This window comes from Medicago sativa, chromosome 8, assembly GCF_051527215.1.
Source record: "Medicago sativa cultivar Bolivia chromosome 8, Bolivia_mono, whole genome shotgun sequence".
Lineage (NCBI taxonomy): Eukaryota > Viridiplantae > Streptophyta > Magnoliopsida > Fabales > Fabaceae > Medicago > Medicago sativa.
In genome coordinates this window covers 25,287,089-25,301,354 of record NC_140756.1, presented here as the reverse complement: position 1 = coordinate 25,301,354, position 14,266 = coordinate 25,287,089, and the positions used below count along the sequence as shown (strand labels likewise).

At 32.5% G+C, this 14,266-nt stretch overlaps 3 protein-coding genes and 1 long non-coding RNA gene across 7 annotated transcripts; 2 read left to right on the top strand and 2 right to left on the bottom strand.

Moving 5' to 3' along the window:
- Positions 1-346: 346 nt before the first annotated feature.
- Positions 347-3,251, top strand: LOC146897869 ((+)-neomenthol dehydrogenase-like). 2 transcript variants are annotated; one of them, XM_085731882.1, is made up of 5 exons: positions 347-457; positions 566-812; positions 1,606-1,680; positions 2,071-2,250; positions 2,757-3,251. In XM_085731882.1, exons 1-5 carry the CDS (start codon positions 438-440, stop codon positions 3,132-3,134), a joined length of 900 nt encoding a protein of 299 aa, XP_085588008.1. In that variant the 5' UTR covers positions 347-437; the 3' UTR covers positions 3,135-3,251. The 2 variants fall into 2 exon arrangements, with proteins under 2 accessions (XP_085588008.1, XP_085588009.1); XM_085731883.1 differs by lacking the exon at positions 1,606-1,680.
- A 1,719-nt stretch (positions 3,252-4,970) lies between these two features.
- On the top strand, positions 4,971-13,503 carry LOC146897866 ((+)-neomenthol dehydrogenase-like). The gene is made up of 5 exons (XM_085731881.1): positions 4,971-5,246; positions 11,166-11,412; positions 11,690-11,764; positions 12,467-12,646; positions 12,990-13,503. The coding sequence occupies exons 1-5, from the start codon at positions 5,224-5,226 to the stop codon at positions 13,365-13,367; spliced, it is 903 nt and encodes a 300-aa protein (XP_085588007.1). The 5' UTR covers positions 4,971-5,223; the 3' UTR covers positions 13,368-13,503.
- On the bottom strand, positions 7,016-8,714 carry LOC146897868 (uncharacterized). 3 transcript variants are annotated; one of them, XM_085731894.1, is made up of 4 exons: positions 8,575-8,714; positions 8,341-8,483; positions 8,123-8,236; positions 7,016-7,610 (listed from the first exon to the last, which is right to left on the bottom strand). In XM_085731894.1, the coding sequence occupies exons 2-4, from the start codon at positions 8,446-8,448 to the stop codon at positions 7,257-7,259; spliced, it is 576 nt and encodes a 191-aa protein (XP_085588020.1). In that variant the 5' UTR covers positions 8,449-8,483; positions 8,575-8,714; the 3' UTR covers positions 7,016-7,256. The 3 variants fall into 3 exon arrangements, with proteins under 3 accessions (XP_085588020.1, XP_085588018.1, XP_085588019.1); XM_085731892.1 differs by having other exon boundaries at positions 8,341-8,714; XM_085731893.1 differs by lacking the exon at positions 8,123-8,236 and having other exon boundaries at positions 8,341-8,714.
- Positions 9,088-10,645, bottom strand: LOC146897867 (uncharacterized). The gene is made up of 3 exons (XR_015021276.1): positions 10,343-10,645; positions 10,113-10,257; positions 9,088-9,555 (listed from the first exon to the last, which is right to left on the bottom strand). It is a non-coding gene; the product is annotated as an uncharacterized LOC146897867 (long non-coding RNA).
- Positions 13,504-14,266: the final 763 nt, after the last annotated feature.

Sequence of the window (14,266 nt, the reverse complement as noted above, 5' to 3'; positions counted from 1 at the left end):
ACATCAAGACTATAACTTATAGGCATTCACAAATTAGTAACTAACTAACTGCTAATCAAACTTCTAATAATATTTAATAACTTTTTTTTTGGCCATGAGAAGAAAAATGACAAGAAACAAAAGGATGAAAAAGACAAATGAAACATTTAAATAAAAACAATAAATAATTCACACTAATGTTCATATTAATTTTCTAATATAAGGATATCTGCTTAAAGACATCATTGACTTTGTATCGAAAAAATTAAAAAGACATCATCGACCAGTCTATTTTTTTATTTTTTTTAAATATTGTTCTATAGTTTTTTAAAAGAAATCATAGGAAACAACACAAGAGATACATATGATATCATACATTAGTCGCAGAAGAATTTGCGTGTGGTAGAGTAATTCCTCCAAGAGAAGAAAATATCTCTCTTGCTAAGTTCCAACTAAAGATGGAAGAATATACAGAAAGGTATTAACAAACTTTCTTTCTTTCCACTTTGCTATGCAGTCTTAAACATATCCAACCATGTTTTTAAATCTTATAGATTTTACTAATCCTTGTGTCTCCCTTCCTCAGGTATGCAGTGGTGACTGGAGCAAACAAAGGAATTGGATTTGAGATAGTTAAGCAGTTAGCTTCAGCTGGAATCAAAGTGGTGCTTACTGCAAGAAATGAGAAAAGAGGTCTTCATGCTTTGGAAACACTCAAAACCTCTGGTTTATCTGATTTTGTTGTATTTCATCAGCTAGATGTTGTTGATGCTGCAAGTGTAGCTTCTCTGGCGGATTTTGTCAAATCTCAATTTGGCAAACTTGATATTCTGGTAACCTTGACATTTAATTCAGTGTTACATATCTGTTTAGTCTCTAATTTATTTTTATAATGTTTTTATTCATTTTTTGTATTCACATTTCACAAAACCTCATATTGCCACAGAGGAACGAAAAGTATCCTATTTTTACAACATCTGAGGATTAAAAATGGATTCAATATTTACTTGATATTGTGTTATAGCAACACTTGCAACAAATTTGCCATTTGCATGATTTAAAAATTGTTCTATAGTGTCTTTTTTCAATCTTCTTTAGGTTCCATTGCAAGTCAGGGAGTTCAATCTTCTCTAGTCCTCCCTCCTTTTTATGAGGTATTGTAGACGTAATTCACTTTGCGAAGTCATTACCTTAGCGTGGTAATGGGACCCACGGCTACCCTCCAGAACTCACCCTAACTTTGATGAAAAAAACCTACTTTCATCTGGTATGGGTCCAGGTTCGAGTTTTTCCTGATATTTAAAGCCGGGGGTGTTGGAGGCAGAGATGAGTATTATTTTTCCAAACCAATCGTGATCGGGAAGGTTTTCCGTGGGGAGGAAATTCTGCCTCTGCCCGCATGGAAAATGAAAACATGATAAAATGGGTTTGAGGATTGGGAATGGAGAATACTCATCGTCCCGACCCTCATTGTCATCCCTAGTCATATAAAATGCCATGTTGCATTTCGTAGATTTACTTTGTTTAGCATTATCAGTCCTAGTTGTCATTACAAGTTTCTTATTAGCGTTGATAAATGCTGTTTATTTGCATATATTTTTCATGAACAAAGATTGTATTGCATAGGTTAACAATGCTGGGATTGGTGGAATTGAAATCAACGACGGCGATTTATACACTAAACTAATCATGACAAAGGGGGTTAGTAACTGTTTCAACCCTTGTTATTTATCTCGTCCATTATCTTGATCATTTTGAACATCGATGATGCATGTACTGGGTCTTATATTAAGAATTTTTACCAATCAAAACACCAAATTTCAATATCCCACTAAACTTATCAAGATTTTTACTCCAAACCACATTTTTGTTAAGAATGTATCCTGAAATTTGAAACTAGTGGGAAATATCAACCAAACTACCTCACCACATAAAATTGTCATGATATATGTAAGTACTAGTATATAAGTTGTCTTGTGAAATTTGAAACTGTGGTGGAAGATTATCTATGTTAAGTATGTTAACTGTGTCAAAACTGGTTTGAAGAACTTCGATAATGGCTTTGCATATTGAGTTGTTCTTACTTTGCAGGCGGCACTATCTGATGAAGAATCGAGAAGGGTAATAACACAAACACTTGAGTCAGCTAAAGAATGCATTCAAATAAATTATTATGGGGCAAAAAGAACATTTGAATACCTTCTTCCCCTCCTTCAACTATCTGATTCACCAAGAGTAGTCAATGTATCATCGAGAGCAGGCACGATGGAGGTAAGCAAATATGCAGATCAATAAATTACTAAGAATTAATAAGCTTGTAATCATGTGATTAAGAACCATTACATTTTTTGACGAATATCAATAAAAGTTAAAGATGTAAAATGAAGTTTTGATCTCTAATTCTGTCATTATTAAATTTAGTGATAAAATTAGAGATAACTTTCATACCTATTTTTTATTTTCAGCACAAACTAAACTTTTTCTAGTAAAAGTTTATACTAGACTTGGCTTAGCACAAAATTACTCAAATATTGACCATATTTTCATTGATATACCAATAATTTAGTAAAATTAGAAATAGATTGTAAAGTTAATTTTTTTCAAGACTTGAATCTGATCTGTTTTTAGAAGTTTTGATATGGAGTCTAACTTTTATTTTTAAATTTTTATAGGTATATATATATTTTCTTATTTAGTTTATGTTTTTAGTTTTTACTCAATCTCCTTTAACTAAATTTGCATTAGCACTTCTATTGATTTGATTAATGTCAAATCAGTATGTATCAAGTGAATGGGCCAAAGGAGTCTTCAGTGATGTTGAAAACCTAACAGAAGAGAGAATAGATGAAGTAATAAAGGAGTTTATCAAAGATTTTGAAGAAGGGTCCTTAGAAAGGAAAGGTTGGCCTAGGTATTTAGCTGCCTATATTGTTGCTAAAGCTTCTATGAGTGCCTACACAAGAATTACTGCAAAGAAGTATCCTAACTTCTGCATCAATTGTGTGTGCCCTGGTTATGTCAAAACCGATATAACTGCTAATACAGGTATCTTCAAAGTTGAAGAAGGTGCTGCTCATCCTGTTAGGTTAGCACTACTTCCCAATGGTAGTCCATCTGGCCTCTTCTATAGCCAGAATAAAGTTATTTCATTTTGATTGCTACTATTATTATTGTAAAATAATTTACAATGTCATGTATATGAATTCATATAGACTTTTTACGCGGTCAATAAATCATGACTGTCAGTTATTAAAGGTATTTGGATTTAATCATAACTATCTCCTTAGTTGTCTTTCCTACATGCTAAATTTGATATATTCTAAGACTAGGAATTTAGGGAAGTAAAAAACTTGAGTCCTCCGTTAAATTTCTTATAACGTTTGAAACTAAGGTTATTTTCGTGAGCATATTTTGCTTAATTACTTATATAAACTAAACTAGATATAGACTTGTGGAATGTGTGGTTTGATGTGATATCTTTTTGTAGTGTTTTGAAAAATATATCAAATTTTCTAATTATAACGTTTCTATATAGCCAAACGCATATTTGATTTAAAAAATAAATAAAATGAGATGCTGATAATAATAATGACTATTACAAATATTACCAAATATACCGTATTAATTTCTGAAAATGTTGCATCAAAATATAATTTTTTGTTGTTATTTGTCACTTATTTTGTGAGGCCATGTGTCATACCATCGATTTTGTATGATCAAAGTTCATGAAGGTCCAAAACCAAGAGAACAATTTATACTAGTTTCTCTCACAAACCGAGAGTAGTCTATTCCCCTTGCACTTCTTAGGGATTTTTACTATAATCACTAAAATTACAATTGCCCAAACACATAAACAAAAGACTTTCAAGCTCAATCACACAAGAAAGACCCTTCCTCCACTCAATCATAACTAATCAAATAAAGTGACTTCTACAATCTAACTTAATCAAATAAATATTGTTTGGATTTTACACTTGATCTACAATCAGAGGTGTAATCAATACAATTTAGATTGAACTCTTAAAACTTAAGAATTTCTAAGATATAAAGTTTGTAAGAAATTATAAGTGTTTAGTGCGCTATAGATTTTGACAGAGTAAGGGCACTTTCAAAATATCCAGAATGTTATATATTTCTTCAAGTCTTCAACTCCTTGAATAGAGGGAAATTTGAGAGACTTGGAGAGGTTCCAAGACGTTGAAATGTTGTTTGATTTGGTTAATGTCGTTAAAAGGTCATTTGAAATTTCTTTGCTTCAATTGAAATTATCGGTTTCATTCCCTTAATCCTTGAATTTTTTGTTTGTTTCTACACGTGGTCAGATGAAGACAAATTGTACTATCAGATTCTGATAGCGACCTTCCTTTAGAAGATTACAAAATTAGTCATAGTCTTCTGATTCTAACGCGCCCTTCAGCGTGTGGATACCTTCAGAGTCTTCAATCTTCAGATGCTCCTGACCTTGAAAGTCTGACTTCTTCAGAGTCTGATCCAAAACTTCAACTTCTCACTTAATTCAGATGTTCTTGTATATGTTGAGAATCTTGATCTTTCATTACCAAAACTTATTTAATATTTTATATTTTAATCTATGGTTCTGCATACTTGAACATGCATTAACATAGCAATTATTCTTTTTATATTTTATTATCATCAAAACTTCATAGATATTATAAAAATAAATTTTGGTTCAACAAAATAAATGCCTCTATAAATCGTACTCCCTCCGTTTCAAAATGAGTGTCGTTTTAGGTGTTTACACACATATTAAGAAATGCAATGATTAAAAGAAAGAGAATGGTTATTTTACCAAATTATCCTTATTAACTATTGGTTAGTTTTGAAAGTAATACTTTGGAAATAGTGTGCAGAGTATTAATTGGAGGGTACAATTGAAAAGAAAAAGTTATTATTGCATTGGAAACTGAAAGTGACATTCATTTTGAAACAATTTTTTTTTGCTAAAGCGACACTCATTTTGAAACGGAGAGAGTATTTGAGTCTTAAGTTTTTTGTAAAAAAATAATATTTTTCTTTATATAATGATTTTGGGAAAATATCCATGGTTTGTTAAAAAAAATAAATGTGGAGGATAACCGAGGCTAAACTAGGACCTGTAGTTTTTTGAAGTCAACATCTTCATCTTCACCAAGCAACAGAAGAAACAAGACAATTTCACAAAGGCAACAACATTAGTCAAACAAAGAAGAGAAGTTGTTTGGAATTTTCCAAATTTAACTAAAGATGGAAGAAGAACATCCTGACAGGTAAGTACACAAACTTTCCTCTTTTGTATCCTACACACTCGTCTGTATTATCTCATCACTTCATTAACCCCACACACGGTCCCTAGATGGCTAGATCTGTTGCGGCAGTATACGACAACCAAATTTCTCGTTAGAAAATTCATAATCTAGATATCCATTTTTTGATGTGGATGCTCATTTATATAGTAGTTGTCCTATATAAAAATCTATTAATAACTATAATATATCGTTACATTTCAATATTTTAATATTAAATAAACAAATCCCACTTAAAATGGATGTCTTTGTGTAGACCTTGTGCTCATTAGGTATCTAATTTTTTTTTCTTTCACAATATAGATGCTTCGTAGATACCACATCTTAAAATAAGAGACCCCCCTTGGGGATTATAGGATTAGGTCATTGTCCATTGGTGTATTTCTACTATAGGATTAGGTCATTGTCAATTCGTGCAGTTCTACTCTAACGAGATTTTACTATTTTTTAATTAATAATTTAAATAATATTATAAAAAGAATAAAATTGTAAATAAAATAATTTAAATGAATGGTAAAAACAGAATAAAAACAATAATATACTTGACCCAAAAAAAAAAAACAAAAACAAAATAAAATATTTCGGTCAAAATAGATGTATTCCCTTTTATATTGTTATAGGAGGCAAATTCTTATTTACTACCCATCAAGAAGAGTTATCCATGTCGAAATTGTTAGCACTTGGAGGATTAGAACTTGAGACCTATCCATCTTTTTTTTTTTTTTTTAAATATCCTATTTCGATTGGCTTATTTGAGCTTATCTAACGACAAATTTTCACAAACTCTTTCGGTTTATAAGTTCTCCAATAGCTTATGAAAACAGCTTATAACATACACAAAAATTAACTTTGTTTTATCCTTTTATATAAAAATAGCTTATGTAAGCTTATGCATAAACGCTTATCATGATAAACCTTTGTGCTATAACCTACAAATAAGTTGTTTGCCTCTTTTTTTGAGCGAAAATAAGTTGGTTACATAGGCCCTAAAAGTTCCATGTTATCATCCCCTATTCTTCTATATCTAATGCTAACATTTGAATATACTATCAATTTGGAACCCTAAACCAATATTATCTTTCCAATTTAGTCCATAATGAAATCCGTCTATTTAGTCGTTGAAATATATGAAAATCTATCAATTTAGTCTTTAACATTCTAATAGTATGGACTACTCCGAGTTTTATATACTCTAGGACTACTCATATTTGTATGATTTAGCGACTAAATTGAAGAAAGAGCGATATAAGTTATAAGTTTGTCTTGGACCGTGTCATGCATATTGGCCTCACTAACGAATTTAGTGAGGGATTTAGTGACGACCGGTAATCCCTTAAGAATATTGGCCTTGCTAAATTTTTGTGAGGGATTTTGGTTTCCGTCCCTAATTGACACGGATAAAATCCCTCACTAATCATATAAATCCGTCACTATATATGCACCAGAAAACTTTGGCAAATCCGTCAGTAATCAGTGAGGGATTCTTGTTCCCTCTCTAATAGTGAGGGACTATTCCATAGTTGTTTACCAATATTTCCGTCTCTAATTAATGACGGATTGCTATTCCCTCTCAAATTGTGAAGGCATATTTCATCACTAATTGTGATGAAACTAAATTCCCTCACTAATTCAAACAGAAATTTAATGACAAATCTCAAACCAGATTTCATTAATTAATTATATTAGTATTGTAAATATATTTACTATATTAAACTTGTTGAAAATTATAAATATACAATAAAAAACAATTGATAAATTGTCTTCATACCCATCACCATAAAAGTCATGAGGAAACTTAATAAGTTTACAACCATTGTTCAACTCTCAAAATACATGAGTCATAAGGAAACTCTCAAAATAAGTTTCATAAGAAACGCATAAACATTTTTAATGGTACTAGAAGTAGCACATTAACTAAGTTTGCAACCAAGCTATCAAAATAACCATATGTTATACATACTATATATCTATATATCAAGTAGATGGAGGTAGAGGTGGGTGTAGATGACCTTGAGAAATCATTTCCATCAATTTAGTCATTTGCTCCCGCGATGCACGAATCAACTTCTCATGAGCCTTCAATTTCTCTTTAAGTGATGTGTTTTCAGCCCTCATTTGTTCAAATTCAGAATGTAAGATGCCATCAGATATGGAAGATCTAAATGGCTTATATTTCCCAGCTTCCGGGCCCAAACCATATATACGACCCTTCTTATTTACTCCAACAACATCTAAGAAGATAATGTTGTCACTTTCATGTCTAGAAACATCATCCCCTAGTGCCTCCTCATGTGAATCCCTCTCAATAATCCTTTTTTCAAACTCATCCTGCAAAATAATAATATTTTACTAACAAGTAATAATTTCATACTTCATTCAGTCAACAAAAACAAACTAACATTCTGATATATCTTCTTGTCAAGACAATTCATTATTTTTCCCACAAGCAACATTATTATACTGTGTTCACTGCTTGCCTATATTACAAAAACTGAAGCATCAAGTGGAGTTAGGATTGGTATGGAATAAAAAAAAAAAGAATTGAAATGTCAGTGCTCAGTCTAAGTCATAGGTACATTTATATTATTTCTTAATATCTTTTAAGCTAATTGATTAAACATACACTTGCAGACTGCTACATATGTGCTTAACATTTAGCATCAGTGTAGAACCTCCATAAAAATAACATCAGTGTATAACTAGTTCCCAACAACTAGCATAAATGAACAATTATTTCAGTGCAGATCTATTAAAACAATTAGAAATAGCATCAGTTCTTAACAATAGACTAAATACTAAATATTCATCAAGTTCAATAAGGTCATGAAGTATTAACTTACAGCAATATCCTTTGATTTTGAGGATATTTTATCTAGAGATAGTTTATCACACACAACTTCAAGATAAGAAAGAAAGTTATCTAGCTCCTGAAATTCAAGAACTGTGGTATAGTCCTATCGAAACAAGTAAAGAATGAATTTGGAATGGTACAATAAAGACAACAAAATAAGAGGATATTCGCATGTAATGAGGAAATTAAACAAAAACAGCAACATACCCATTTCTTCTTGAACATGCCAATCTTGAGACACTTTGATTTGGGAACGCCATCTACAACCTTGTAGCCATATACTTTGGGCATATTAGGAAGGTCATCAACAAACATCTTCAGCTTGGATGCATTTATATGTTTCACTGTAGCTGATGATGATGATGTTGATAAGGTAACAAAACATAGTAAATAAGCTAAAAGAGTGAGTAGCTTCAGGAGCAATGTTTTCTCCATCGCTACCTTGTTGGAAGGTGGATTTGAGATAGACTAATATAAAGAGAGGAAAAGGAGAATGTTGTAGTGAGAACTCTCCTTACAGCAACATCCTTTTATGTGTGTTTGTTGTTGTATGAGATGTGGAAGGATTTGTTGCTTGCCCAACAATAGAGTGTGATGGAGTAGTGGCAGCCATACCTCTCCCAGATGAGTGTGGTACCCCCAACTCTCCTACCTCTACTGATACCTATACCAGTACCTCTTCCTCCACCCGTCATAGTAACATTTCATGCCATCTATATATACATATAAAAAAACATATATTTGATTAACACATCAAAATCTGGACATATCTAAAACATATAACACAGATGTCAGAAGAAAGTTCAATGGTTATTTGTAAGAAAAGCTTCTTATCATGTCGGTATGAGTACTTCTTATCCTACCAAATGCAAAAACAGAAAACTACCAAGGGAACAAACATAAAAGGCTGGGACAGCAGGCCAAACTACAATTACAAAGCAGCTGCGCAGGTACCTCAGCACAGAAGAACAGCAGAAGGTGCTGTTAAGGTCAGATAGAATCCACCAAAAGCAACAGAACAGCCAAAAACCAGCAGCTTGTTTGCACCAAAAAAAACTCCCATGCCCCATCAAAAAGTGGGCATATATCAAAAGTTGCATACACAAAAAAAAAACAGATTAGTTCATTCTCTAAAAGAGCACAGTGACCTACTTAAAGTGGCTATATCAAAAGTTGTTGATTTTTTAGGGAAATAACAGGTGTACATACAAAACATAACTCATTTCATCAAGAGGTGGAAGTTGGAAAATGTACACTAATCAATACTGATGCTGCTCTCGATATTCTTCTTTGTCAAAATATATATTATTTGGTTTTTCACTTGTGTTTGTCTAAAAATGAATAGCAAGTAATCTTTGTCAATGATATTTACAAAGAAGTTACATGGAAGGGTTATAGAAAATTCAAAGGAAGTTTCTGACTCTGCAAAGCCAAAAAAAAGCAAGAGGGTCAGTGCTAATAATAACTAATCCATAAAGATTACTAGCTAATTAGTCAACACAATAGAAAACGAGTTGTGTTATTCAAATATACAAAAACTGAAGCAGTTTTCATACATAATGTACAATACATACATTTTTATGCGCTGTATGTTCTGTTTTGAGTGTAAATAAATTCAAATAAATATCAAAATGCTATCAAAGTTAAAGCAACAAGTCGTATCTTTATAACTAAGTTTAAAGTCATAAAAGCTTAACCAAGTACAAATTTGACGATTTCTTAAAATTAAATGACCTATATCAGGGACAGCACCCTGCTCTAAATTGTATCAACACCATATCACATATCAACAAAATTCGAACCCAAAATCCAAGTGTCACTTCAAGTAAGGCCATGATGAAAATCACAGTTAATATATATAAATTAAAACAACATCAGTATCACAAACATCAATTTCACTGAAGAAAAAAACTCTGAAAAAAATAAAAATAAAATAAAAATAAATAACAAATAAATTCTGAGATTGAGAGAGTGGTTACCGTGATTCTGAGATTCACTGAAGATTTGAGAAAGGATTTCGGGAGAAGGAAGAAGATTCACTTTTGGGAGTGAGATTCAGTGAAGATCTGTATTGTGAGAGCATGAGCACAGTGAGGAGAAATTCAACATCAAATTCAGAAGAATCTACAAATTAAACACATAAATTAGTAAAGATGAGAATGGGAAGAAATTTAAAATTGAAACCTTGACAAAAGAATCTGAAACTAACCGATTTTGGGACTGAGAAGAGCTTTTGCGATTTCGTGAAGATGAATGCGATTCCGTGAAGATGACAGCGATTCCGTGAAGGTGTGTGCGATTCTGAGAAGATGAGAGCTTGCGATTAGTTTTTGAGAAGAGCTTGCTGTTTGGGATCGATAGATTTGGTTCAGATTTGGAACTTTGGAGCGATTCATTTTTGGATTGAGAAGAGCTTTGGTTTAGATTTGACGTGAATTGGGAAATTTTTTTATCTGAAGAGTGGTTGAGTGTTTGGGAAATTTTTTTGGTTAATTTAGGGTTTGTGAATATTGAGTTCTTGGGTTTGAGTATGAAATTTTGTTGGATAATTATTTTAGGGTGTTTGTGAGCCAAAAAAAAAAAAAAGAGGGGGGATATTTTAGTAGAGAGGAGGGAAAAACCAAAACGTGAAAAGAATTGAGGGGGAAATAATTCAGTTTTGATAGTAGTGAGGGTTTTAGTGAGGGATGCCTTGGATAGAGTTATGTAAGTGATATTAGTGAGGGTTTTAGTGAGGGATCCATTAGAGAGGGATAAAGTCCATGCCAAATTCCGTCACAAACATACAGTTAAAGAATTTAGTGAGGGATTTAGTCACGGAATTTTTGTGACGGAATTTTTGTGACGGGTATTTAAACATTTCCGTTACTAATGCTTGGCAACTCATGTTTTGTGGAAAATACAAAAATCCGTCCCTAAATCCGTCCCTATTAGTGAGGGATTGTCTTCCCTCCCTAAAATCCGTCTCTAAATCGCGTTTTTCTAGTAGTATCATGCAGACCGCCTTTTTTTAACATATCTAAGGTGTGCAGGTATGCAGTGGTGACTGGATCAAACAAAGGAATTGGGTTAGAGATAGTTAAGCAATTAGCTTCAGCCGGAATCAAAGTGGTGCTTACATCAAGAGATGAGAAAAGAGGTCTTCATGCTTTGGAAACACTCAAAGCCTCTGGTCTTTCTGACTTTGTTGTCTTTCATCAACTAGATGTTGCTGATGCTTCAAGTGTAGCTACTCTTGCACATTTTGTCAAATCTCAATTTGGCAAACTTGATATTCTGGTAACATTGAAATCTAAATTAATACACCACATGCTCTATAATATGGGTTTGAGGAGCAGGACTGGGGAGTCCTCAGGGTGTCGACTCCTCATCGTCTTCCCTAGTCGTATAAAATGTCACGTTGCATTTGATAGATTTACTTATTTTAGTATAGTCTGGCCTATTTTCCATTTAACCAGCATGATAATTTTCTTTAAAATCATTAAAAATTCCTTATTGGAGTTGATACACTTAGTTTGTTTATATGTATTTCATGTACGAAGACTGTATTGTGTAGGTTAACAATGCTGGGATTAGCGGAGTTGAAGTTAACGACACTGATTTATTCTCTTCAGCAATCATAACGAACGGGGTTAGTATTGACCTATGTTTTGTATTAAGTGAATAACAGATCCTGAAAAAGTTTGAAGCTTGAATCAACGAGCACGATGCATATGTTCTGGAAATTGTATTAAATTAAGAATTTTTACCAACCAAAACACCTGATTTCAGTGTCAGTCAGTGAACATTTTTATTGATTCTGATCATATCTTTGTGAAGCATTATAGCATTCTGATAGACAATGTTCATTGTCAACCTAATTTTGAAGATCTATCTTAATTTCTTTCGTCTTGCAGCCATGGATGATATGTTTATTGGTAGAGTATGGATTAATTCTCTGTAGTGTCGGCCCCAATGCAATAATTGAAAACCGTTGGATTTAAGTATCCAATGGTTTTGTAGCCACCGTACAATCATTGTACAGGATGAATGCCATATTTTTTTTTTTTTAGATAAGAGAAGTAACAAACCAGTTTTGAAAAAATTTCACCGGAGTAGCCCACAAATCCGAAAGTAGAAGCATTGATTTTGTTCCTTCCCTACGAATAAACCATGTCACGGCATGAAAATGTCATGCTATATGAGAAATACTAGTCGTCTTGTGAAATTTTAAACTGTGTTGGAAGCTTTATGTTGAATAGTTGTGTTTAGTTTTTATGACATATATTTTTATTCGTCTTAAGAACATCTATGACGGTTTTGTTTTGAGTTTTGAATGGTTCTCACCTTGCAGCTAGCACTATCTGATGAAGAATTGAGAAGGGCAGTAACACAAAAATTTGAGCCAGCTAAAGAATGCATAGAAATAAATTATTATGGTGCTAAAAGAACGTTTGAATACCTTCTTCCCCTCCTACAATTATCTGATTCACCGAGAGTGGTCAATGTGTCGTCATTTTTGGGCAAGATAGAGGTAAGCTAATATGTACATTAATAAATTCTTAAAAATGAATAAGCTTGTAATTATAGTGTTTAAAAAACCATTACAAAATAAATTAACTTATAAATAAAAATTTAAGACCAGAAAATTGAAATTCTTCTATAATTCTGTAGTCATTAAATTTAGTGATACATTTCATGCATTTCAGATTTTAATTTTCACATCAAGCTCAACTTTTTCTAGTAAAAGTAGATAATGGACTTTGCTAACACCAAATTACTCAAATGTTCACCATATACTTTGTTATTTAGTTTACGTTTTTAACCAAATTCCTTTGACCAAATCTGCATTATCACTGATATTGATGTCAAATCAGTGTGTATCAAATGAGTGGGCAAAAGGAGTCTTCAGTGATGTTGAAAACCTTACAAAGGAAAGAATAGATGAAGTGTTAAAAGAGTTTATCAAAGATTTTGAAGAAGGGTCCTTAGAAAGAAATGGTTGGCCTAGGTTTGCAGCTGCCTATATTGTTTCTAAAGCTTCTATGAATGCCTATACAAGACTTATTGCAAAAAAGTATCCTAGTTTCTGCATCAATTGTGTTTGTCCTGGTTATGTCAAAACCGATATAACTGCTAATACAGGTATCTTCACAGCAGAAGAAGGTGCTGCTAATCCTGTTAGGTTAGCACTCCTTCCCAATGGTAGTGCATCTGGCCTTTTCTATGGCCAGAACGGAATCTCTTCATTTTGATTAATATTATTTGGAGAGTGTTAATAAGTGTTTGTAGGACATTGTTTAAGCAATTTAAAGATGAAACTTTTGTGTAGAAAATGTTGTATTACAAATGTTTGATTTGTATTTTGATGACACAATTTCCTTTTATGAATTTCTTAAGGCACACCCATGTTAGTCCTAGGATTCATCAACATCGGAATGCAGAAAGTGGAGGCAGGGCTGATTCAAGCTTAAGACAGTTCAAGTCTTTTATTTTAGGCCTCTAAGATTTTTTTTTTTTAAAAGGTGTTTGTTTAGTTTGTCTGGTGCATAGTCACATAATTCGCAATTCGCTCTGGTACGCAGTACGGGTACGGGTACGCGGTACGCTACATGAGAAGAATTCGATACGTATGAGAGTATAGAGCTTCGGTACGCTTCGGTACGTTCTAATATATTAACCGATACGTTATGAAAAATAATAATTAAATAAACAAAAATATGATTAAAAATATTGATATCATAAATAAAATTCAACTTTGACAAACATAATTTCATAACATAAACAAAAAATAACAATTAGTATTTTAAAATATAGATAAAATAAAAATGATTTATATTTTAAATTGTCAAAGAACTTTTTATTCCAACTTTAGCACCACCATTCACTAGAAACTACAATGCTGATTAAGTAAAAAATAGAGTCCCAATATTAATATAGTCCAACTTCATTAACCCAAGCAAAAGCCCAATATTAATATAGTCCTGCAAGCCAACCCAAGCCCAAAAACCCCTAACTTCATTTCAGCATCGTCTTCTTCCTTCCGCCTCATTTGGTCCAGTTTCATCTTCTTCTTCCTAAAAACCGTGAAACTGTGTCCGCCGCCTTCTACTTTCTTCACTCGACAAAAGTGCTCCACCTCACTCTTACGATG

What these genes read in the sequence shown, in the direction of transcription:
- LOC146897869 (XM_085731882.1), top strand. Translation starts at nt 438, where the DNA reads ATGGAAGAATATACAGAAAG. An exon ending in ATGGAAGAATATACAGAAAG is followed by an intron (nt 458 to 565) that starts GTATTAACAAAC and finishes TCCCTTCCTCAG; the next exon opens with GTATGCAGTGGTGACTGGAG. An exon ending in CGAGAGCAGGCACGATGGAG is followed by an intron (nt 2,251 to 2,756) that starts GTAAGCAAATAT and finishes ATGTCAAATCAG; the next exon opens with TATGTATCAAGTGAATGGGC.
- LOC146897866 (XM_085731881.1), top strand. Translation starts at nt 5,224, where the DNA reads ATGGAAGAAGAACATCCTGACAG. An exon ending in GAAGAAGAACATCCTGACAG is followed by an intron (nt 5,247 to 11,165) that starts GTAAGTACACAA and finishes TAAGGTGTGCAG; the next exon opens with GTATGCAGTGGTGACTGGAT. An exon ending in TTGGCAAACTTGATATTCTG is followed by an intron (nt 11,413 to 11,689) that starts GTAACATTGAAA and finishes TGTATTGTGTAG; the next exon opens with GTTAACAATGCTGGGATTAG.
- LOC146897868 (XM_085731892.1), bottom strand. Translation starts at nt 8,568, where the DNA reads ATGGAGAAAACATTGCTCCTGAAGCTACTCACTCTTTTAGCTTATTTA. An exon ending in GCATGTTCAAGAAGAAATGG is followed by an intron (nt 8,237 to 8,340) that starts GTATGTTGCTGT and finishes TTGTTTCGATAG; the next exon opens with GACTATACCACAGTTCTTGA. An exon ending in CAAAATCAAAGGATATTGCT is followed by an intron (nt 7,611 to 8,122) that starts GTAAGTTAATAC and finishes ATTATTTTGCAG; the next exon opens with GATGAGTTTGAAAAAAGGAT.